At 38.4% G+C, this 25,884-nt stretch overlaps 1 protein-coding gene across 21 annotated transcripts in view; it reads right to left on the minus strand.

The window, feature by feature from the left end:
* LOC126361861 (serrate RNA effector molecule homolog) overlaps window positions 1-25,884 on the minus strand; it is a 195,827-nt gene that overhangs the window by 16,993 nt on the left and 152,950 nt on the right. For 13 of the 21 annotated variants that reach the window (XM_050007828.1, XM_050007841.1, XM_050007839.1 and 10 more), the window contains 3 exons: window positions 17,113-17,280; window positions 16,028-16,165; window positions 15,816-15,940 (listed from right to left, as the gene is read on the minus strand). In XM_050007828.1, coding sequence (XP_049863785.1) covers window positions 15,816-15,940; window positions 16,028-16,165; window positions 17,113-17,280 — 431 coding nt within the window. Of the gene's footprint in view, window positions 1-15,815; window positions 15,941-16,027; window positions 16,166-17,112; window positions 17,281-20,394; window positions 20,422-25,884 lie in introns of all 21 variants that reach the window. The other 8 variants (XM_050007836.1, XM_050007835.1, XM_050007837.1 and 5 more) reach the window with 1 other exon arrangement.

Consider the following 25,884-nt stretch of genomic DNA (forward strand, 5'->3'; position numbering starts at 1 on the left):
CAGGAGGAACAAGACTTCTGGTCAGGTGACTACAGGGTTATAAACACAAAATCAAATAGGGGTAATGCAGGAATACGTTTAGTAATGAATAGGAAAATGCGGGTAAGCTACTACAAACATCATAGTGAACGCATTATTGTGGCCAAGATAGATACGAAGCCCACACCTACTACAGTAGTACAAGTTTATATGCCAACTAGCTCTGCAGATGATGAAGAAATTGAAGAAATGTACGATGAAATAAAAGAAATTATTCAGATAGTGAAGGGAGACGAAAATTTAATAGTAATGGGTGACTGGAATTCGAGTGTAGGAAAAGGGAGAGAAGGAAACATAGTAGGTGAATATGGATTGGGGCTAAGAAATGAAAGAGGAAGCCGCCTAGTAGAATTTTGCACAGAGTACAACTTAATCATAGCTAACACTTGGTTTAAGAATCATGAAAGAAGGTTGTATACGTGGAAGAACCCTGGAGATACTAAAAGGTATCAGATAGATTATATAATGGTAAGACAGAGATTTAGGAACCAGGTTTTAAGTTGTAAGACATTTCCAGGGGCAGATGTGGACTCTGACCACAATCTATTGGTTATGACCTGTAGATTAAAACTGAAGAAACTGCAAAAATGTGGGAAATTAAGGAGATGGGACCTGGATAAACTGAAAGAACCAGAGGTTGTACAGAGTTTCAGAGAGAGCATAAGGGAACAATTGACAGGAATAGGGTAAAGAAATACAGTAGAAGAAGAATGGGTAGCTCTGAGGGATGTAGTAGTGAAGGCAGCAGAGGATAAAGTAGGTACAAAGACGAGGGCTGCTAGAAATCCTTGGGTAACAGAAGAAATATTGAATTTAATTGATGAAAGGAGAAAATATAAAAATGCAGTAAATGAAGCAGGCAAAAAGGAATACAAACGTCTCAAAAATGAGATCGACAGGAAGTGCAAGATGGCTAAGCAGGGATGGCTAGAGGACAAATGTAAGGATATAGAAGCTTATCTCACTAGGGGTAAGATAGATACTGCCTACAGTACAATTAAAGAGACCTTTGGAGAGAAGAGAACCACGTGTATGAATATCAAGAGCTCAGATGGCAGCCCAGTTCTAAGCAAAGAAGGGAAGGCAGAAAGGTGGAAGGAGTATATAGAAGGTTTATACAAGGGCGATGTACTTGAGGACAATATTATGGAAATGGAATGGAAGAGGATGTAGATGAAGACGAAATGGGAGATACGATACTGCGTGAAGAGTTTGACAGAGCACTGAAAGACCTGAGTCGAAACAAGGCCCCCGGAGTAGACAACATTCCATTAGAACTACTGACGGCCTCGGGAGAGCCAGTCATGACAAAACTCTACCAGCTGGTGAGCAAGATGTACGAGACAGGCGAAATACCCTCAGACTTCAAGAAGAATATAATAATTCCAATCCCAAAGAAAGCAGGTGCTGACAGATGTGAAAATTACCGAACTATCAGTTTAATAAGCCACGGCTGCAAAATACTAACGCGAATTCTTTACAGACGAATGGAAAAACTGGTAGATGCAGACCTCGGGGAGGATCAGTTTGGATTCCGTCGAAATGTTGGAACACGTGAGGCAATACTGACCTTACGACTTATCTTAGAAGAAAGATTTAGAAAAGGCAAACCTACGTTTCTAGCATTTGTAGACTTAGAGAAAGCTTTTGACAATGTTGACTGGAATACTCTTTTTCAAATTCTAAAGGTGGCAGGGGTAAAATACAGGGAGCGAAAGGCTATTTATAATTTGTACAGAAACCAGATGGCAGTAATAAGAGTCGAGGAGCATGAAAGGGAAGCAGTGGTTGGGAAAGGAGTGAGACAGGGTTGTAGCCTCTCCCCGATGTTATTCAATCTGTATATTGAGCAAGCAGTAAAGGAAACAAAAGAAAAATTTGGAGTAGGTATTAAAATTCATGGAGACGAAGTAAAAACTTTGAGGTTCGCTGATGACATTGTAATTCTGTCAGAGACGGCAAAGGACTTGGAAGAGCAGTTGAACGGAATGGACAGTGTCTTGAAAGGAGGATATAAGATGAACATTAACAAAAGCAAAACGAGGATAATGGAATGTAGTCAAATTAAATCGGGTGATGCTGAGGGAATTAGATTAGGAAATGAGACACTTAAAGTAGTAAAGGAGTTTTGCTATTTAGGAAGTAAAATAACTGATGATGATCGAAGTAGAGAGGATATAAAATGTAGACTGGCAATGGCAAGGAAAGCGTTTCTGAAGAAGAGAAATTTGTTAACATCGAATATAGATTTATGTATCAGGAAGTCGTTTCTGAAAGTATTTGTTTGGAGTGTAGCCATGTATGGAAGTGAAACATGGACGATAACTAGTTTGGACAAGAAGAGAATAGAAGCTTTCGAAATGTGGTGCTACAGAAGAATACTGAAGATAAGGTGGATAGATCACGTAACTAATGAGGAGGTATTGAATAGGATTGGGGAGAAGAGAAGTTTGTGGCACAACTTGACTAGAAGAAGGGATCAGTTGGTAGGACATGTTTTGAGGCATCAAGGGATCACAAATTTAGCATTGGAGGGCAGCGTGGAGGGTAAAAATCGTAGAGGGAGACCGAGAGATGAGTACACTAAGCAGATTCAGAAGGATGTAGGTTGCAGTAGGTACTGGGAGATGAAGCAGCTTGCACAGGATAGAGTAGCATGGAGAGCTGCATCAAACCAGTCTCAGGACTGAAGACAACAACAATGTTTTTAAACATGAAACTGAATGCTCTAACACTTGTAAGAAAGAAGTCTTGTTGCCACCAAATAATTCTGCATTACGAAGAAGAACACATTTTTTTAATGGTTGGCTGATCTTTTCTCTCACAATACCAACATATACAGGGTGCCCACGAGGAGCCCTCAATATTCGGGGATATAAAAGGAATGCTCATTTTAAGAAGAAGAAGGAAAAAAAAAAAAACCTCAAATGCACAAATGCTGCTTTCTGAATTGTTTCTGAGATAGAGCACATTTAATGTATATTTGTTTATGGGCTACTGGCATGCACATATGTGCCTTATCCACCCAACCTCTTTAATGTTTTATTCCAACTGAAGCTACCTTGTTGCTCTCAACCTCACAATGTCTTTCTACCATTAACAAATAGGGCATGGCCCTACTACCAGCACACAGTGACTTTCTGCACCAATTAATGTCCCATAAACAAGTGTACTGTGAACAGTACACGCGGAAAACTTGTGCCCATTTCACATACAATGTGTCGACACTGTTCACATTGATGAAAATGCCACATAACTTGAATTTTGTCATTGGTTAAATGACAATCATTATTTGCTTCTATTAATACTATTCACGGATGAAACCCGGGGGGGGGGGGGGGGGGGGACCACTTTCCAAGTTCATTTTTTGATCAATGTTTGGTGTGGCATGATCAATAATACCTTGACAGGTTCAGTCATTTTAGAAGAGCGAATGACGAGGCAAAATTACTTGCATTTCTAGGAAAATTTATTTACTGAGCAGCTTGAGAAAGTTCCTTTGGCCATGTGGACTGCAATGTACTTTCTGCATGATGGAGCCCCTCCGCATGTTACCAGATGTGAGGTAACATCTCAATAGCACTTAGCACAATGACTGGACTGGTCATTGTAGGACAATTAACTGGTGACCAAGACCATCAGACCTTACACTGTTAAGATTTTTTTTTCTTTTTTTTTCAGGGGCTGGACGAAGTCTGCGTAGTACAAATGAAAGGTGAATATGTGTGGTTAACTGCTAGATTACATCATGGACACTACTGTCCTCATTAAGGAATGTACACAGGCATTCATACAAGCATACACAACATCTTCTCCCAAGAGTGCACAAATGTACTGAAGCGATGGTAGGATATTCTAACAATTATTCTGCTGTAATGTGAGGTGTACAACAATTCCTAGTCATGAATCTCTTAAAAATACATGTTTTTCAATTGATACCTTGTAAAATGAATGGCTGCCAACTATTATGTTTGATCACTTTTGTTACAGAACTATGGGAAGTTACTAAAAAATCACAAAAAAGGACATTTTACAATTTGATGTTTTAAAAAGGTGGAAAAGATACTGTTTAAATTTCACTACCCATATGATTTTGAAATGTTTTACACGTTGTAACAATTTACTTTCCAAGTACGCAGAAAACTGCCTATGAATGATTTTGTTGCCACGGCTTACCAAAATGGGTTATGTTAAGAGAAGAAGATGAAAATTTTTCCTTCTCTGCATTTCAGTTTAAAGGACACACAGAAAACTGCTTTCCAACCAAATGACATCACAAATTTCAAGGCATTTGTCTGTAAGCTGTAGTGACATCAAAAGGTGCGCAGTTCACCTACTTATCCCTTCTTAATAACATGCATCACACTGACACTCTTACAGTAATGGCCACGTCCTTGAATTTTTTTACAACTGTCCCGGGAGTTAATTAATATAGAACAATGAAATTTTCAGTAATTTTGTGATATTATCTGCATACAATGGTTTTATTAATAGTTTTAGTTTAATAGTTTTAGGAATCAAAAACACTATGTTTGTAGTATAGTTTTAAAATCATAGAAACCGCAAAATTCTGTGTAGAACAGCACATTGAAGTATGCGCTTGTGAGCTTAAATTCGACAGTCGTAAATTCATAATTGTGACTGTGTATAGGTCCCCACTTGGAAATGTTCAAATGTTTCTTAAAAACCTAGATCTCTTGCTGCGTTATCTGTCAGAAAAGGGAAAACACATTATCATTTGTGGAGATTTTAACGTAGATTTTCTTAAACACTCAAGCAAGAAGAATGACCTTGAACTATTACTTTGCTCTTACAATCTGACATCAGTCATTGATTTACCTACTCGTATTGTACAAGACAGTAGCACCCTGATAGATAACATTTTCATAGACCAAGATAAATTAAAAGAAGTAAGCACCTATCCTATTAAGAACGGGCTTTCTGATCACGATGCACAGCTACTTTCAGTTCATGACTTTGCTCCATACAGTAATGTGAAAAAAACAAACAAAATAATACGCCCAATTAACCATATAACAATTCAACAATTTAAGGAAAGCTTGAAAAGGGTAGACTGGGAGGATGTTTATCGGGAACCTGATGCAAATGTTAAATTTAACTTATTCCATGATAAACTTGTGGGTATATTTGAAAACAGTTTTCCTAAGAAATTAGTGAATCATAATTCAAATAAACTTGATAAAAACCCATGGCTGACTAAAGGGATTAAAATTTCTTGTAGCCGGAAATGGGAACTATACCAAGACACTAGAATAGGTCGAGATGAAGAAAAGCTCAACCATTATAAGAAATATTGTAATATATTAAGGAAAGTTATAAAAAAATCCAGAAGTATGTGTATCAAGTCTGAGATTAGCACCTCTGATGACAAAGTTAAAACAATATGGAATATAGTTAAAAGGGAAACAGGGCAACCAAGGTCACAGGACAACAGTATTACTGTTAAGCACAATGAAAAGCTTATAAATGAAAAATCACAGGTTGAAAATATTTTTAATAATCATTTTATAAATGTAGTGGAAAATATAGGGCACCAGCTGCTCACCAGATAGGGCAGAACTCTATATGAAAGAGGCATTCCCGGTGCAAACAAATGAAATTGAAATCCTACCCATCTCACCGTCTGAAATTAAGAAAATAATAAATTCACTTAAGAATAAAAACTCACATGGAACTGATGGTATCTCCAATAGAATACTAAAATTTTGTCCACACCTGATAAGTCGAGTTCTTAGCCACATATGTAATAGCTCATTGAATCAGGGAATATTTCCTGACAGATTGAAATATGCCATAGTTAAACCCTTGTATAAAAAAGGTGACAAGACAGACGTCAACAATTATCGTCCTATTTCACTTCTGACATCCTTCTCAAAAGTGTTTGAAAAAGTAATGTACTCAAGAGTAACTTTACTCATTAGTGGGAATAACGTTTTAACAAAATGTCAGTTCGGTTTTCAGAAAGGTGTTTCAACAGATAGTGCTATACACGCTTTCACTGATCAAATTTTCAATGCTCTGGATAGTAGAACATCACCAATTGGGATTTTCTGTGATCTCTCTAAGGCTTTTGATTGTGTGGATCATGAAATCCTCTTAGATAAGCTGAAGTACTATGGAATGAATGGTTCAGTACACAGATGGTTCACTTCATATTTAACTGGTAGAATGCAGAAGGTTGAAACAGTAAACCCACATAGTACACAAAGGGCAGCAGATTATTCAGACTGGGGATGAATCAAGAATGGGGTACCACAGGGTTCTGTCTTGGGGCCTTTATTGTTTTTAATATATGTTAATGACTTGCCTAATTATATTCATGAAGATGCAAACTTGGTTCTCTTTGCAGATGACACAAGTATTGTAATCAAGCCTAAAAAGCAAGAGTCAGCTGAGGAAAATGCAAATAATGCATATTTTCATTCGTTGCTTTCTTACGGAATCATCTTTTGGGGCAATTCATCACTAAGAAAGAAGGTATTTATTGCACAAAAACGTGTTATCAGAATAATGTCTGGGGCTCATTCAAGGTCATCTTATAGACAATTATTTAAAGAATTAGGGATATTGCGAGTAGCTTCACAATATATATACAGCCTAATGAAATTTGTTGTTAGTAATCCAGATCACTTCAGCTACAATACTAGGAGACAGGGTGACCTTCATTACCGTTCACTGAATTTGACATTGGCACAAAATGGGGTGAATTATACTGCCACAAAGATTTTTGGTCAATTGCCAAACAATATCAAAAGTCTGACAGACAACCAATCGGCATTCAAAAGTAAGTTAAGGGAATTCCTGAATGACTACTCCTTCTACTCCATAGATGAATTTTTAGACATAGGCTAAAGAAATGCAGTAAGCATTAACAATTGTACCATATATAAGACTAACAATGATTATTTGGGATAAATGAATCTTGTGTACTTTGACACGTTCCACATCATTACGAAAGAATCGTGTTCATGATCCATGGAACAAATAATATAACTAACTAACTTAGTTGCTAAGAATTTACTTTGTTGTTTTGTCAAAAATGTGATGAATTACACTTTTTGTTCCTTCGGCTATTGTAAACAGTTCAAATAAAGAAAAACCTCACACAAACGACAATACGAAATTAAACAGTGTAAATGATATTTAGAGTAAAGAAAAATGGGTAGAAGCTTTGTAGATGTTCCAAGTACCAGTAAACATGGATTTACTTATCTCGTCAATTATAGTAAGAAGTGGTCTTTTTTGCGCGTCAAACACACAAGATACGTCACACAAATGTGCCAGTAATATTTTAAATAATGACATTAATGTCTGGTCTTTTTGGGCTCGAAAGTCTTCTAAGTGGCTAGTCCTCAATGTGTTGAGTTTTAAATGAGAGTCAAATGCTCTGTGATTTAAGAAACTCATTGCACATTCGCTCACATAACATAATCTTGAGTAAAAGGAAATTTAATTTGGAACTAATGCTTTTCAAAGCACCATTCACAATATTTTCCCACGACCTGTTAGAAATGCTTTGTTTCAGCAGTTGCCAGAGTGCCAGAACACAGGCACTACTGCGCGTGGCCAGCTACAATGACACAGGAAGCGCATATGTTCATACATATTTGGCATTAAGAGAACTTACATGTCATAAAACAGCTAGGATGCTCCAAGAGCAATGGGATTTCCTACACCATACTAAAATGCACAATTCAGCTTAAAATGCACATTCGTATGTCCAGATTCACAATGAAGTAAGCCCCAACCTGATATTAAGATTTCAGTGCGGTTTTCGGGATGCAAATTTTCTTGGAGTACCAGTACTGTATAATCTCATGCTTGGTTCTTCATTAAGGCATACTGCCACACATGCCAGATGATGAAAAGATAGACTTGAAATTCAGTGAACAGTCGAAACTAGACAATAGTGCGGGATGAAACACTTTGTTTCTAATAAATTTACTGCCTCTGGGGAAAAAAATTAATAAAAGCCACATTTATTTAGCAAACCGACAAAAATAACTTCATTGTTCTACAAGGTGATTGACTACCAACAACATGGAAATAAATTAAAATCAGAAAACTGAAACTAATAACAAATGTTAGCCTTCCATAATTATGTGAAGGTATTTTATTCACTTGATAGCTCCTAATCAAAGAAATCTGTTATGTTTTCATTCGATATGAGAAGTGTAAACAAAAAGGAAACAGCAAAATCACTAAATGGAAACACCGCTTATGTGGACACTAACCCCTCCCCTCTACAACCCAGATTTTGAAATGGACATTTACTACTTTTGCCAACAAAGCTCAAAAAAGTCTACTTTTTAAACTTTGTCAAAATACAGATAGCAATAAACCCCATAAAATACTGAAGTATGTTTGTACAAGATGACTCTCTTCACTTCAATCAACAGAAAGAATAATTGAACAACGGGAACCTCTGGTAAAATTTTTCAATGAGAAATCTTCAAACAATATAAACAACTCTCACTTACGAAGAGTACAGCCTATTCTAAATAATTCAGTTACTAAACTCTAAATTCTTTTCTTGCTTAAAACTCTTTTGTTATTTACCAAAGCAAATGCACCCCTTTCAAAAGAAGAGCCAGTAATTCATAAACTTCATAGCAACTAGTTAGTAGTTAACTGATTTACATATTTGATTGTGGGATTTATCAAACCTTCAAACAAATAAATGTTACACATGAGATGAAGATATTGTCATTGGTGTAGACACTAGAAGCTACATTTGCCATACCAAGTTTTGAAAATCTGTTATGAAGATATCAGATCTTTTAGTTACACCAAGAAAAATTTTCAATAGATGATGACTTCTTAGAAAAACATAAAAGTCACAGTCACTGAATCTAGACAAAGTAAATCTTTTTCATAAGTTGTCAAGTTGAATAAGCTATTTCCTGACATCCTAAATGATTACAGAAAAAAGAAACTTTAGAATTGGTGTTTCCAAGATTCCAATTTGATGACTTTCGACCAGTAGAAGAAGAGAGGGCTGATATTTCATGAGGTAAAATATCTGCTACATTCAATGCATTATATATTAAAAAGAGTGTCACCGACCAAACTTACATTTGCATCACTGATTGTTCCTCCCAGTACTGCTACCAGTGAGACTGCTTTGGAGATCAGCAAAATGAACAATAGTATCAAGTAGCAGAATGCCAATCTACTACCTCTGACACAGTAAACCACCATGTTACGTCTTACATTATGGCTTAAATACATAAATTTTGTCTCGTGCCTCGTTTATCATAACACATTTTGACACCTTACAGCTTTGATGCTTTATTAACTGACATTTAATGAAAAGTGTGACATGTTTGTGGGACATTTTCAATGCGCCTTTACATGGGTCGTTTTGCAACTGCTCACTAAAATCAATAGTCAAAAGCCCACTAGTGACGTCACAACTTAATAAAGCAGTGTGAAGTCTACTTTATCCCACTCCTGACCACTCAGCACAATTAACAAGGAGAAGTTTACAAGCAAACACTACAGGTTTCTCTGCTTGCGTCACCAGAGTACACTGCACTGCCACTGGCTACAGAAGGAAAACACACACACCCACATGTTGAGATCCTAAGGTCTTCTGCAGTACTTCACAGTTTTTGGTTCAATTCACCACGTTCAAGAACTTTTGCTGTTTTTCTGGGTGAGCACAAGGAAAAGACCTCTCCTATGTTTTGCCGTACAATTTGTGGTTGTAGCATGTAGGAAAATAATTCGACTGACATGTACTGAACTACTAATTTAAATTTTTTGATGAGCTTTCACTTGTTGCAATACACCTGTAACTATTTAAGAATTAATGAAATTCATTACCACTAATTGTTGTACAAATATTGTATTCTACATTTAATTTCCTTCCCTTATACGGAGTTTGTACAACATATTGGACAGGATTATGGTTTCTGATCATGTATACCAATAACATATGTTTTTGCTTGTATTTTGTGGGTTTTAAAGTTTTTCTCAATTCTGCATTTTCCTCAACTTAGCATTTTTTACGTCTGGGCCATACAAAAATGTAAAATAGGGGCTTCCCTGTATGTAAGCGTATAGCATGCACGTACATATGTAACGATGTATTAGATCAGTTAAAACTACATTATTACAGGTATATACTGAGCATTTTCACTTTTTGTAGGGGTTGCTGGGAGTATAGGAATCTAAATAATTCTGATGACTTTACGGCCACTACTGACTTGTTTCTAGTTAACTGTAACTTTAGCTAGCAAAAAATGACAAAGCTCCAGTACAAATGTTGTACATGGGCAATTTGCTATGAACTAAGCTGCTGTTGTACACAAGAAGGATGCTTAAATATGTTCCCATCCCAAAGGCTGATTTGAACATTGCAGTGCTTTTTTAGACATAATCCTACTGGAAATGGTCTGCCCCTTTTTTCTGCCACCTTTTGCTACAGCATATACAGCATAACTTAAAACTATAGTGAAACTTAGTATTTTTTCATATTAATAAATCATTATCAGAGGTAATAAATGTATGCTAGGACCAACTGCGGGCCAAACTCTAGGCCTTGGACTTAGTAGCATGGCATTTATCCATTGAGCTACCACGCCAGTTACTTTATACAAACAGCTAATTTCATGTAAGTCAGTTGAGTGGTAGCTTTATTGCAGCAGTGCACTGAAGTGCACCATTGAGTACACTGTGCTGCTTGTGAGTTGACACAGCTTGTCATAAGAAGCAACTTATTTTGAATAGCCTCTGCGCTCTTTGGTTTAAACTCCTAAATTTTGTGCATGTTTGTGTATTTATTAGGCACAGTTCCACATTTTAATAACTGTCCAGAGTACGTTTTGCTGTCTTTAGTATGGATAGGGAGTGTGATTACTGTGTTCAGATGCTAGCTGAGTTGTGAGTTGGTGATACTTCACTCACAGCTCCAAGCAATGCTGGCTTCGGTAATGAAGCTTGAGGGCGGTTGCCAATGGGCATCGTTGTGGCAGGTCAGACGTGAGGATCTGATGGACGCCCCAAATGTCCATCGATCAGTCCACAATTGTGGTTGCCACATATTGCCCTTTTCAAGGTTGACTCTTAAACCTGGGTCAAGTGGGAGTCATTACAAGGCGTGGCACATTGCGAAAAACTTTCGGGGGACCTCCACGATTTGTCTGCCGAATAGGTTTCATGCACTGTCTGTGTCCGACAAACGTCCTGAGTCAGGTGCAGTTGTTTGCCCTTCTTCAGGGGCAACCCCTCAGACCACAATATCTGGGCCGTATCACAGAGGGTATGATTACTGGTAGATGGGAGCTCCAATGTTAGGTATGTAATGGAGCTTCTTAGGGATATGGCTGCCAATGAGGGGAGGTATCTAGTGTGCAGTCTGTATGCATACCAGCAGGAGTCATCCTATGTGCAGAACAGATGGTTCCAGGTGCTTTGAAGAGCGCAGATTGCAGCGAATTGCGGGTGGTGGCTCATGTCAGTACCAACAATGTGTGTCCTTGGATCAGAAATGTTTCTATCTGGTTTTGAGTAGTTAGCTGTAGTGATAGAGACTATCAGTCTTGCTTGCAAGATGACGGTGGAGCTCACAATATGTAGCATCATCAAGAGGACTAGTTGCAGCTCTTTGGTACAGAGCTGAGTGTAGGGTCTAAATCAGAGGCTTAAGATGGTTTTGCAACCGTGTAAGCTGCAGATTCCTTGACTTGCTCAACAGGATGGTGAATTTTCGCATTCTGGTTACTAGGTCAAGGGTCCACTACACAGATGAAGTGGCTACACAGGTAGCTGGGGATGTGTGGGCGAGACTTGGAATCTTTTTAGGCTAGAGAGGCATCAGCCCACAAAGATGCACGGCACACACAGGATGAGGGTAGATCTGGCAACAATCTTTATTGTAGCTGTGAACTGTCATAGTTGTGCTCAGAAAGAATCAGAGCTCCAAGTGCTGACAGAAAGCACTAAAGCTCAAATCGTTACAGGTATGGTAAGCTGGCAAAAGCTGGAGGTAAGTTCAGCCGAAATTTTTGCAATGGACTTAGCCAAGTTCAGAAAGGATACATTTAATACAGTTGGTGGTGGAGTGTTTATTGCTGTCAGAAGTATTTTCCCTTGTTGTGAAACTGAAGAAGATAGGTATTGTGAGTTAGTATGGATAATGGTTATACTTGACAACTGGAATACGTTAATAATTGGCTCCTTTTATCGACCCCTCAACTTAGATGACACAGTTCAAATAAAACTTGAGTCTCATTTCAAATAGGTACCCCACTCGTACATTAGAGTTGGTAGCAACTTCAATCTAATCTTGATTTGTAGGCAAAAATACATGTTTTAAGCTGGCAATAGGCATAAAACATTGGCTGCAATTATACTGAATGCTTTCTCTGATAACTGTTTTGAAAATTTAGTGCATGAGCCCACTCAATGTGTGAATGGTTGCAGAAACATACTTGACTTGCTAGCAACAAATAATCATGAGCAAATTTGGAGAATCACAACAGATACAGCAATTAATGACCACAAGGTTATTGTAGCAAGACTTAATACTGTACCATCAAAACCCACCAAAACTAAATATAAAATGTATCTATTTACAGAAACAGATAAAAATTCTGCCTGCGGCTTTCCCAAGAGAGGTTCTCCACTCCTTCCAATCTGACTATGTAAGTGTGGACCAGATGTGGTTTTTATCTAAAGAAATAGTATCAATGGCAGTTGGAGAGATATATTCCAAATAAATTAATAAGAGATGGTACTGATCCTCAGTGATGAACAAAAGAGATCAGAAAACTGTTTCAGAACCAACTGGAAAAGAATTCAGAATCCTAAAGATTTGTGTAGTTTTACAGAAGCTCAAATTTAGCGCAATTTTCAATGCAAGATGCTTTAATAGTTTCCACAATGAATGTCTGTCTCAGAATCTGGCAGAAGGCCCTAAGACACTCTGGTTATAAGTAAAGCACACTAGCAGCAAAAGCAAACAATACATTCACTGCACAATGGCAACAGTAACATTACAGATGACAGTGCCATTAAAGTAGATGTAATAAACACACTTTTCTGAAATTCCTTGAGCAAAGGCGATGTAGTAAATATTCCAGATATCAAATCATGAAAAACTGCCAACATCAGTAATTTAGACATAAATATCCTCCTCAGTGAAGCAATGCATCTAAACTCACTCAATAAATGCAAGGCCTCCAGTCCAGACAGCATACGAATCATGTTCCCTTCAGAGTATGGTGATACAATAGCTCCAGACTTTGGAATCATATACAAGACGAAGCAGACAAAACACGTTTTTCACTACTGATCACTGATGGTGCAGGGTTTATTCAAACATTTGATTTCAAGTAGCCCCACAAAAAGGTCACAGATTGACAGATTGGGTGACAGATTGCCATGCCGTGAAATGACATGTCCTGGGAATATTTGTCGAACTACTTCCATGGATGCTCTCGCAGTGTGAGCTGTGTCACCATCTTGTTGGAACCACACTTTGTCATTCAATTTCTTTCAAATTCTGGACAAAGAAAGTTTTGCAACACTTCAACGTACTGTGCTGATGTCATAGTAAATGTGGTTCCTTCCTCTTCCATAAAGTAAGGTCCTAAATCCCTATCTTGGAGATAACACACCAAACTGTTACGTTTGGGTAGTGGAGAGGTTTCTGGTGTAGTTCATGTTGGTTCTCCAACACCAGTACTGACCGTTCTGCACATTAACTTAACTACCTAGGTGAAAATGGGCTTCATCACTCATGAATAACAGGATACCTACATTTTTCATAAGAATAGCATCCACCATACACAAAATTCTCATGCTGCACAAAATCAATTTCACTTAGCTTCTGGACAATCATCATTTTTTACAGGTGGAATCTGAGATCACGATGTAAAATGCAATGAAACAAATGACATAATATGCCCAATAAGAATCAGACTAGCAAAAACTGCCGTTCTCACTCTTAGAGTTCTGAATGAACTGGGAAGACCAGGTGGTTCCTTTTTCATCACGGATCCACTACTCCTAAATGCATGTCAGACATTAAACTTTTGACAGAAAAAACATTGAATCATGACAACAGAATCACTGTTTCTAAAGAACTGCTCAACCGTGAACATATGACTCTGTTCTCCAATGCTCGATAGTGACAAAATGCATTGTCTCAGCTATCTGCCAACGACCACTCAAGGGTCAATACCCTCACCCATCAAATTTTTAAAAAACCACGCATTCCCTCTGCTCCACACAGTACACCACCTCACTTGACAAAAGATCTGTAACCAAACACAGTACAGTAGCACAGGCCATATCAATAGTCATGAAAGGAAATAGAAGTAATCCACTGAATTACAGACCAGTATCAGTAACATCTATTTGTAGTAGGATTTTGGAACATTAACTGCATTCCAACATTATGAATCATCTTGAACAATACAATTTATTGACAAATAGTCAATATAGATTCAGAAGATATCATTCTTGTGAAACACAACTATCTTTTTATTCTCACAAAGTAATGAGTGCTATTGACAGAGGATGTCAAATTGATTCCACAGTTTTAGATTTTCAGGAGGCTTTTTTAGACCATTGCTCAAAAGTGAGTTCTATTCAAACTGCATGGCTACACAGTATAGCCTCAGATGTGCAACTGGATTCATGATTTGCTGTCAGAAACGTCACATAAGTCATGAAAAGTCACATAAGTCATGAAAAGTCATTGAGGAGAACGTAAAAAGTATCTACTGTTTACCAAGAAAGAGGCCCTATGTTCTTCCCCATCTATATAAAGAATTCGAGCGGCTCTCTTAGACTATTTGCAGATGATGCTGCCATGCCTTCTACAGTTGTCAGTTCTTCAAAAGCAATAGAAAAATGATTTAGAAAACATATCTGAATAGTGCAAAAAGTGGCAACTGATTCTAAATAATAAAAAGTATGAAGTAATCCACATGAGTACAAAAATGAATGTGCTAAATTTTGGTTATACAATAAATCTCACAAATCTAAAGGCTGTAAAATCGACTAAATACTTAGGGATTGCAATTATGAATATCTTAAAATTGGAATGATCACACAGACAATGGTGTTGGAAACAACTGATTTATTGGCTGGACACTTAAACAATGTAACAGGTCTTCTAAAGAAAGAGACTGCATTCACTACGCCCATCCATCCGTCCTCTGAAGTATTGTTGTGCAGTGTGGGATCCACAGCACATAGGATAGATGGGAAACACGTAAATTGTTCATAGAAGGGCAGCTCAATTTGTATTATCGTGAAATAGGGGGCAAGTGCCACAGGAATTGGGTGGCAATCATTAAAACAAAAGACATTTTTGTTGTGGCAGGATCTCCACGTAAAATTTTAATCACCAACTTTCTCCTTAAAACGTTTAAATATTTTGTTGGGGCCACCTACATAGGGAGAAGTTACCATTATCATAAAATAAGAGAAAGCAGAATTCACATGGAAAGAGTTAAGTGTTCTTTTTTCTCCACATGCTGTTTGAGAGTGGAATGTTGGAGAGGTTGTCTTGAAGTTGGTTTGAAGAACGGTCTGCCAGGTATTTAACTGTGAACTGCAGAGTGCTCATGTAGACATAGATGTGAAAAGAAAGTAATGCAAAATATACTACATATGAATTTTTTCCAAAACAAGAAAAAGATCACTTCTTTCCTCTCATCGTAACATCTAAATTCAACAATGATGGACTGCTTACAAAAAATCAATGACAATGACAAAATCAAAATGGGAAAGGATACATGTCAGGATCTTTATGCCCAAGTTTGTTATATTCTTCATCTGAAATCAGCGTGATTGGCTGGAGGAATGATGCAATTTTCTGTTCAAAAGTGCGGCAATAATCACTCAGCTCCTGTGGTGTGACCTGGAAAGTAAATCAATGTACTTGGTTTACTAAGATAATACTGTAAGCCACCATTCAATGGCAAGTTTGTACCAATGCGATACATACCTTGGAAGATGGAGGAATGCCACGGGCATGCATAATGCCACATCTGTTTGGCATTTCATCTTCATTTGGATATTCACAGTGATTGTAGTAGTCAACAGAGTGAACAATACGCAGATATAAAAGTAGTTTGTCGAGCACCTGTAACAATGATGACACATAAATAAAACTGCCTTTGTGCCAGTGTGTGGTACAAACAAACGAATTCTGTCAACCAAACAGAGAGAGGGGGAGAGGGAATAGAGGGAGAAGAGACAAGGGACAGGGGGAGAGGGGAGGGAGGGGGAGGGGGAGGGGGGAGGGGGAAGGGGGAGGGAGAGAGAGAGAGAGAGGGAGAGAGAGAGAGAGAGAGAGAGAGAGAGAGAGAGAGAGGTGGTGGGGAGACATGGTGTGGTGGGGGGGGGAGACATGGTGTGGTGGTGGGGGGGAGACATGGTGTGGTGGTGGTGGTGGTGGGGGGGAGACATGGTGTGGTGGTGGTGGTGGTGGTGGGGGGGAGACATGGTGGTGGTGGTGGGGGAGACGTGGTGTGGTGGTGGTGGGGGGGGAGACGTGGTGTGGTGGTGGTGGGGGGGGGGAGACGTGGTGTGGTGGTGGTGGGGGGGGAGACGTGGTGTGGTGGTGGTGGGGGGGGGGGAGACGTGGTGTGTTGGTGGTGGTGGGGGGGGGAGAGGTGGTGTGTTGGTGGTGGTGGGGGGGGGGAGACGTGGTGTGGTGGTGGTGGTGGTGGTGGGGAGACATGGTGTGGTGGTGGTGGTGGTGGTGGTGGTGGTGGTGGTGGTGGTGGTGGTGGTGAGACATGGTGTGGTGGTGGTGGGGGAGATCGGGTGGGGGTGAGGGAGTCGATGTGATTGGGGGAGACGGGGTGGTGGGGGGAATTGGGTTGGTGGGGGGGAGACGGGGTGGTGGGGGAATTGGGTTGGTGGGGGGGAGACGGGGTGGTGGGGAAATTGGGTTAGTGGGGGGGACGGGGTGGTGGGGAAATTGGGTTGGTGGGGGGGAGACGGGGTGGTGGGGGGGAGGACAGGGTGAGAGGGAGATGGAGGGAGGGTAGGAATGGTGGGAAGAGTTCATATTTACTGTTGCACCTTTATAAGAGTTTCATCTCTCTCCACTGTCGCTGTTTCTTCTGTTTGTTGAGACTCTTCTTGTTCAGAACTGTGCCCCAAGAGTTCCTCTTCCTCTGCTGAAGCTTCTTCAATTAAGTAATCAGTGATGTTTTTCAATATGGGATTCTTGGATACAAGTCCAAAAGTCTACAAACAGAGAGAAAACTCATATTACACATGTTTCCAGCCGCCAATACATGCCTTAGTATAAAAAGTGTTTTAATTTATTGACTGCATCATAGCAATATGCCTTGAACAAATAGAAAGAGCAAAATAAATTCTCCAGAGCTCTTGATAATGCATATAAAGTGCCGCAAGAGAAAGCCCAACACATGCTATGCCATAAACATCAACATTACAACATTTTTTAAGACCTTCAGTAAAAATTATTGGCGACAAACAACTGGCAATGGTTACATTAACAGTACATCTTGAGTTTTATAATACCCAGTTAAATAGTTGAATACAGTTTTAACAATTTGCTAAACTTTGTATTTCAGTGTCAAATAATAAGTACCCCAAATAATAGCAGCATGCATGATAACAACACATTTTGAAAACAACCACAAGTATATATAGTTATTCCTTGCAACGTAAAGAGAGCAGTAGACTCAATGATTTAAGAAAAAAAAGATCTTACTGGAAGTGGAGAAGTAGCAAAGTACGATTTTAAATTCCCTGACTAACACTTCATACCCAGCTACAACAGGACTAATATCTGGGGGAGCTGTTACATTTACCAGGCCACAATGATGATAAAGTTCGGTTTGCGGGGCACTCAACTGCGCTGTCATCAGTGCCCATACAAATTCCAATTTTTTACACAGTCCAATTTTTCACAGTCCAATCAAGCCACTGTCCCGAATGATGATGATGATGATGATGATGATAACATGAACACCCAGTCCCAGGACAGAGAAAATCCCCAACCCAGCCGGGAATCGAATGCAGAACCCTGTGATCCAGAGGCAGCAATGCTAGCCATTAGACCATGAGCTGCGGGGACATCAAAGTCACAACAACAGCAATTCTTGAAATATAAATCTCATACACACATTTATAAATCAGCAACAGAGTGGGAGAACACTAACGAAGTTGGATATGATGGCAATGTTACCTTGGAAAATTTAAGCATTGTTTACAATTTACATGGTAAGATGTCCCTAGAAGTTTAGTGCATGCAAACTATAGACCTGAAAATTGTCACAATAAAATGGAGATAAATGCAGCACTACATGTAGAGGTTCCACACTGCTATAGGTAAAATCAATTCTGTCTACAGTTACACGAAGCCATGCATCATCAGTAGCACACTTATACGAGGGTGGACCCAAAAAAACCAGAATTTCTTTCTAGAAAGCATATACTTTATTGTTTTCAAATACAAACTTAATCTCCTTCGAAGTACTCTCCATTAGCATTAATACACTTGTCCAAACATTCATTTCAGTGTCTGAAGTACCTTTTAAATTCGTCCTCTTCGATACCTGCTAGCACTTTCATGCCATTGCGTTTTATGTCTTCCACATCCGCAAAACGCTTCCCTCTCAAGTCTCTTTTCATCCTTGGGAATAGGAAGAAGTCAGAGCGTGCTCAATCTGGTGAATAGGGCATGTGGGTCAAAGTAGTCATCTTTGTTGAGGCCAAAAATTGGCGAATGCTGAGAGCCGTGTGCGCGGGAGCATTGTCGTGATGCAGGAACCACACGCCAGAATCCCACAAAGCTGGAAGTTTTCGCGACAAACTTCTGCGAAGCCATTTCATAACCTCCAAATAGAACTGATGGTTTACTCTCTGGTTTTCAGGGCCAAATTCAGAGTGTACAATCCCTCTGATGTCAAAAAACAGTTCAACATCGTTTTCACATTCGATTTCACTTGTAGAGCTTTTTTTGGTCAAGGTGAGCCAGGTGACTTCCATTGTGATGACTGTTGTTTACTTTCTGGATCATACCTATAGCACCATGACTTACCACCTGTAATGATTTTGTTGAAAAAATGTGGAACATCTTTGAACCCATCCTTCATTTCAAGACAGGCTTGTACGCGGCGATCCCTTCTATCTCCGGTAAGAAGCTTTGGCATGAATTTTGCTGCCACTCTTCGCATCCCCAAATCGGTGGTCAAGATGCGCTGAACTGAGCTTCAGGACAACCCAGACAAGTTCTCAATTGCCCTGCGTTGATCTTCACTGATGAGATCATGGATTTTGTTGATGTTGTCTTCAATTCAAGCAGTTGAAGGTCGACTGGAACGGGGCTGATCTTCAACCAGCATTTCTCCCTTTTAAACGGAGAAAACCATTCTTACTTTTGAGTTTTACTAAGAGCATGGTCTTTGTAAGCTGTCTGAATCATCGCAACAGTTTCTGCTGCGTTCTTGCCGAGCAAGAAACAAAACTTCACTGCCGCACACTGCTTGTAAGAACTAGCCATTTCCTCGTGTCAGGTCTGCACTGTATGCACACTCAAAGATCTGCCAAAGAAACCACACTTCTCACTGTTGGGTGACGCCACGTGGCAGAATGACTCAGCAGAGATCTTACTACAACCCTCTGGTGGTGCAAGCTGCTACTCCAAGTACACAATGTGCAGCATTATGATTCCCGTTACTTTTGGGTTCTCCATTGTACATGTACAATGATAACGATTTTTACTGTGACTCATGTAGTGGTTGTTTGGGGCTGTGTGAAATATATCCAGATCATCATCATAGTAAGTCTGAATTACGTCAGAAAATGTTGTGGGCTGCCTGTGATTATTTTCTGTTACTGGCACAAATATTGAAATTCAACCTGATAGAAGATATTAGAACATCAGGGCCATATCACATGGGAAAAAAGCCATTACCATTCTCTTCAAACGAACAATACCTGCTCATTAGTTACAACATACCCATTCTCATTTTCATCTCCAGTCATATTACTCATTTGATACAGCTCATGTTATAAACAGGTAGGATATAGTTTCCCCCGCACATTCAGCTTCTTTAGAAGGTCTGTTTACAGTTCTCTTCAACTGAACTTGGACTTAAATGTGATTTCAACAGCAATACTGACTGTTTCATTATATTATTATTTTTTTTTTTATTTTACCCCTACCCCTCCACACCAAGACATTAGTTACAATTGCCCCATGCATTAGAGAATTACACTGTAAATATGTACATAGACATTACTGATTACATATATTATTACTGAATCTATACAATAGCATATAATATTCAAAACATTGCTTCTGTTGTTTCAAAATATGCTACTTACATCTTTCTTATGGTCCAATAGTGCAGACTGAAAATATTGACAACAATAAATTTATGAAACCGTAAATACAAAGAAGCTACAAAACAAGTGATAATAACAAACCTGAAATCAAGATTCAAACCATTTATCTCAATTATATGTTATAATTTACCTCTGGTAGTGTAGCAGAACGAAGTTCTACTCGCTTAAAAAAAAAGACAGAAAGTAAAAGTTACAGGACACGGGGAATGAAGTAATAATATTTTTCATTCACTGATAAGTCTATCACATGTTCAAGTATTTCTTCCCTAAGGAATCAAACACTATTCAAACCTATGTAATTCCAGAAAATTCTTTATGCCTAAAACTTCTAATGTAAGTAATTAAGATGTGTGTGTGTGTGTGTGTGTGTGTGTGTGTGTGTGTGTGTGTGTGTGTGTGCCCGGAAGGAGGGGGGGAGTGCGCTCATATTTCCCATTACCTGATGTGACTTTGTCATCTCCAGCTAATACTGCAGCTCACATAGTGCCAGGCATAATAGCTGCTACTTACACAGCATCTGCTTCTGGTGCTAAACAACAAAATGATGAAATGATAGATGCAGGACATAATTGTGGCCCACCAGTATCAGATCCCTCAATAAGCGGTGTACTGCTGGCAGAGTAGCTCCCTAAGGATAACCTCACACATTTAAAAGAATTTGATGTCGTTTTGGAAGCAACTAGAAACCAGGAAATAATATTTCTGACTGCAAAACAGTACATTCAACATTTTGTAGTTCTCGAACGATTAACTGATAAACAAATCCTAAAAACCAAAGCGATCACTGAAAGTTGTCGCATAAAGCAATTGTTAACTGTGATTAAAACAGAAGCAGTCATTAAATGAGATATGCGTTCGTCACTTCTGCAGTGGTGTCAGTATGTCCCAAGTATCACTAATGGCAAAGCCAATACTACACAAGTGACTTGGTCTCCTTGAAATCAAATCAGGTACATACAAATAAAACTATGGCACTCCAGAGCAGCAACAATTAACCTAATGCAGTTTATTATGCAACAGCAGATTGACAATGTTTTCATCGAAGAACTATATTGTTATCAACACAACTTAATTGGAAACGCTAGGCGCACTAAGACATTTAGCACAGTTAACATAAGGAAACTTGAGCCAAGATGTTTATATAATTACATATTATTTTCCTTTGCTCCTATGCATTTGGAAAGTGTAAATGTTCATGAATTATGTTGCCAATGTTGATATATTTCAATTCATCATTACATTTTTTTTACACATTTTACTATAATTACACATTTTTATATATTTCAGCTTCAAGCTACATGAAATTAGATAACTTTTTTTAACTCTCACTAGGCTGCTAACTAGAAAAATACCAGAATCAGGTTTACTACAAGTTGTTTTGTGTTTAGCACTGTCGCAGCCATTACTGTATTGTACTGTAAAGGGTTTCGTGTGACGTTGAGACTGGTAGCTGGGCAAACAAAAGACTAGCAGTACAAAGTTTTCCGAATATTAGCAATTTTTACCAATTCAGAACTAAAGGGTGTGTGCACCAAGAAAAGTTTGCCAAATAGCGTTTCTTATGAGGTGATGGCTGAATTCATGAATACCACTGTTGCATCAAAATTATCATCTACATTAAGATCTAGGGTTACAAGGGACAATGTTTTCACCACTGACAGAGAGATTGTACTATGTCAAGCATGCAATAAGGAGATTGACTGCTCTATAACATCCCAACACATTGCAATGAGTTAACAAAGAGCAAAGTGAGCAATTGTCTTAGAAGCAAATGTTATTAACGCAAGTGCAAAAAACTCCAATCCATATAAATGAATTTTTCCTGATATGTGCTCCATTATGGTTGCTGCAAACATTCATTGGTACATACATTGGTACAATGAATATCGCGCATTTATAAAAAAGTTCTGCTGGCAACAGATTCCTGATGAAAAGCTTCTTGTTACCAGAATGCTCTGAAAAATGTGTGGCTCTATGTAAGCAACAACCAAATATGGATAGCCACTGACAAAAAACAGATGTGTGTGGAAGTTTCACTGCCGACCTTATTGGTGGCACTCTCAAAACAATCCTAGCAATGTAGCTGGAACACCAAAATCATTCAACAGTAACCGATTTTGTGCATGACAATCTTAAAGTGCTGTGTCCTGAGGAACATTCAAGAAAACAAAGTTCTTGTTATGCATTCAGATGCTTCAATCTACAGGCTGATGGTGGGAATTGCCCTTCGTGTATTACGTCCAGGTTTAATCCACTTTAATCCACCTGTTTGGCCCATGAACTGGAACGTTTTGCTGAAGAGGTCCATGGTAGCCACCCAGAAATAAATAAAATACACCAAAAGAGTGTTTCTGAAAGCTCCACCTGTCACTCTATAGAGAACTGCCGCTAAGCGCAGCATTGTCCCCAAACATCTCCTAATGCGGTGGGGTACATGAATTGAAGCTGTTGGTTTTTATAAAGAACATTTACAAACTGATTCATTTCCGAGATAATCTGCACTTCCTGTACAAGGCATAAAATACTTTACCTGAACCTAAAATTGAAAATGCTTTGGCGTACATCCCAAGTCAAAGAATTGGAATTCCACTGACCTGCCTTTGCATAAATCATTGGAGATTGCTGGAAATGTGACATGCAAGCCAACTAATGGAAAGACCAGAAGCTGGCAGAAAAAGTTCTAGCACAAACAAATACTGAAATTCTTCTCACAGAATTTGAACATGCTTTAGATACTGCTTATAATAAAGCATTCAAGGCACTCCACCTGAAGTGCAGAATTGGGAGAAAATCTGTCTCCTGGTAGACATCTGAGTTAACAGCAAAGTGGAGGGAAAAAAGGATCAGTGAACAGCTGAAGGAGCTACAGATCTTCTATTCAACAGTCAGTACAAATTTTCTCTGTGGCTAAGGACAGTAAATGCATTGCTGGCTGTCGATGGAACATATAAAAGGGACATTAATAGCAGAAGTAGCGGAACTCAAACATTTCAGCAGATCATCATCAATGTGTTTCTTCCAACTCAATTTCTCATCAATGCACACATCCAGAAATTTTGAATATTCTAATTTAGCAACAGGTGTGTGTGTGTGTGTGTGTGTGTGTGTGTGTGTGTGTGTGTGTGTGTGTGTGTGTGTGTGTGTGTTGTTTGTTTGAGGTTTACGGGCACTAAACAGCGTGGTCATCAGCGCCCAAATTTAGCAACAGACTTCCATTCAAATCCTATATTTATCAATGGTATTATACCATTTCCTCTACAGACCTGTATATACTGTGTTTTCTCAAACTTTTGCGAGAGTCGATTTGGATAGAACCACTTAATCATTTTCTGGATGACATTATTAACAATTTCCTCAGATAATTCTTCTTTGTTGGGCGTGATTATTATACTTGTATGATCAGCATAAAGAACTTACTTTGCATTTTTATGAATACTGAGTAATAAGTCATTAATATACGTTAGCTTAGTGCCCACTGTTTGCGTGCATAGACTGTATGGCACGAAGAGATTCCCCCCTCCCCTCCCTTATTTAATCGAATCTTTATGTTGTTCATGAACAGCAACATCATCTAAGCTTTTCATGCTAATTAAGGCCATATAAGCATGGTCTTTTCTGAATTTACTTCTGATCAAAAAGTGATTCCGGTAGCTGGAGTCCAAAGCTTTTGTTAATCATGCCTTTCGCACTCTTGTGGAGATAGTTCCATAGCAACTTTCATCCCCTAACAAATATTTTTTATAGCTAACTGAGAAGTGAAATACCAATTTTGATAAATTTAGCTTCAATTTTTTTTGTATTTCTAACCAAAAAGTCAAATACTAATTGTCACAGATGTAGCCTTAAAAATTCTTTAGTAGTTCTTTAGTTATTTATTTTCAAAAGACTTTCACCCATTATTTTTTCCCATTAGTGGTTGAATTTCCAAAAATGTTGAAACAAGCATTTTTTTTTTTTTTTTAAAATCTTCCGACTGAGAAATGAAATACCAGTTCTCGTAGTTCTAGCTTCAAAATTCCCTTAACAGTGACATACTTTCAAAATGCCTTTCATCAGCTATTTCACCCCCTTACAAGTGGAATTTTTGTCAATCCCTTCTTCAACAATGCCTACAGTATACGATGCACATCCTCTTCACACTATCCTTAGCAGTTTGGGGTGGGCAATGACGACTCATTGAATCAGTCTGACCCCGTTTCACCCCCTTAGGAGCTGAATTTCCAAAAACAGTGAAACACCTATTTTTTAATCTCTAATTGATAAGCCAAACACCATTTCAAAAGTTTAGCATTAAAAATAATTTCACAATGAAGTATTTTCATGAAACGTTTCACGCCCTTATTTCCAAAAACTGTTAGACATGTATATTTTATTTCTAACAGGAAAGTGAAATACAAATTTTCAAAGATTTAACTTCAAGAATGCTTTCACAATGAAATGTTTTCATACAAACTTTCATCACTATTTCACTCCCAAAGGGGTTGAATTAAAAAACTAGTTTTTTTTCTGAGATGCAAAATTTAAAATTTCATAGATTTAGCTTCAAAAATGCTTTCATAATAAGATATTTCCACAAAAAATCTCATTTCCGTATTTCACCACCTTAGGCATTCAATTTCCAGACACAATGAAACAAATTTATAATCGAGAAGTTGTTCATAGATGTAACTTTAAAAAATACTTTAGTTGTTCTTAATGAATGATTTATAAAAACTTCCACATCCATGGCATTAAAATAAATTCCAAAAGTGCTTAAACATGCATTTCTTTAGTTCTGACTGGGAAACCAAACACCAATCTTTAAAGATCTATCTTCAAAACTGCCTTAATAGTGTTACCAAAAAAAAAAAAAAAAAAAAAAAAAAAAAAAAAAAAAAAAAAAAAAAAAAAAAATCATCCTCTATTTCACCCCCTTCAGCGATGGAATTTCGAAAAATCGCTTCTTAAAGGACGCCTACGGTACAAGATCCACACCTCCTTCAAATTTCAAGTTTGTATCCTTAGCAGTTTGGGCTGGGGATGATGAGCAAGTCAGTCGAGACATTGCCTTTTTATATAATGAGATTAAAAACAGTAAGGGACCCAAGACTGAACCCTGTGGAACACAGTTCTTTATACCTCCCCAGTTAGAGGCTCTGCTGATTTTTGCAGACAATGTGTACTGTTAATTTCGACCTTCTGCATTCTTCCAGTTAAATATGAATCAAACCATTTGTGCTCGGTGCCACTAATACAACAAGCTTATCTAGCACTTAGTCCCAAGTCTTTGGGAGACCACAAAAAATCCAAAAGGGCGATGTTCGGTTTTTCTGAGCACTTAATATTTGACCAGTGAAAGCAAATATAGCATTTCCTGTTGAAAAGTCTTTTTGAAAGCCAAACTGACATTTTATAAGCATTTTCATTATTGCTGAGGAGCACTGCAACACAGAAATGGAAAAATATCACACACCTTGGGCCCAAAACAAC

Source organism: Schistocerca gregaria, chromosome 1 (genome assembly GCF_023897955.1).
Source record: "Schistocerca gregaria isolate iqSchGreg1 chromosome 1, iqSchGreg1.2, whole genome shotgun sequence".
Lineage (NCBI taxonomy): Eukaryota > Metazoa > Arthropoda > Insecta > Orthoptera > Acrididae > Schistocerca > Schistocerca gregaria.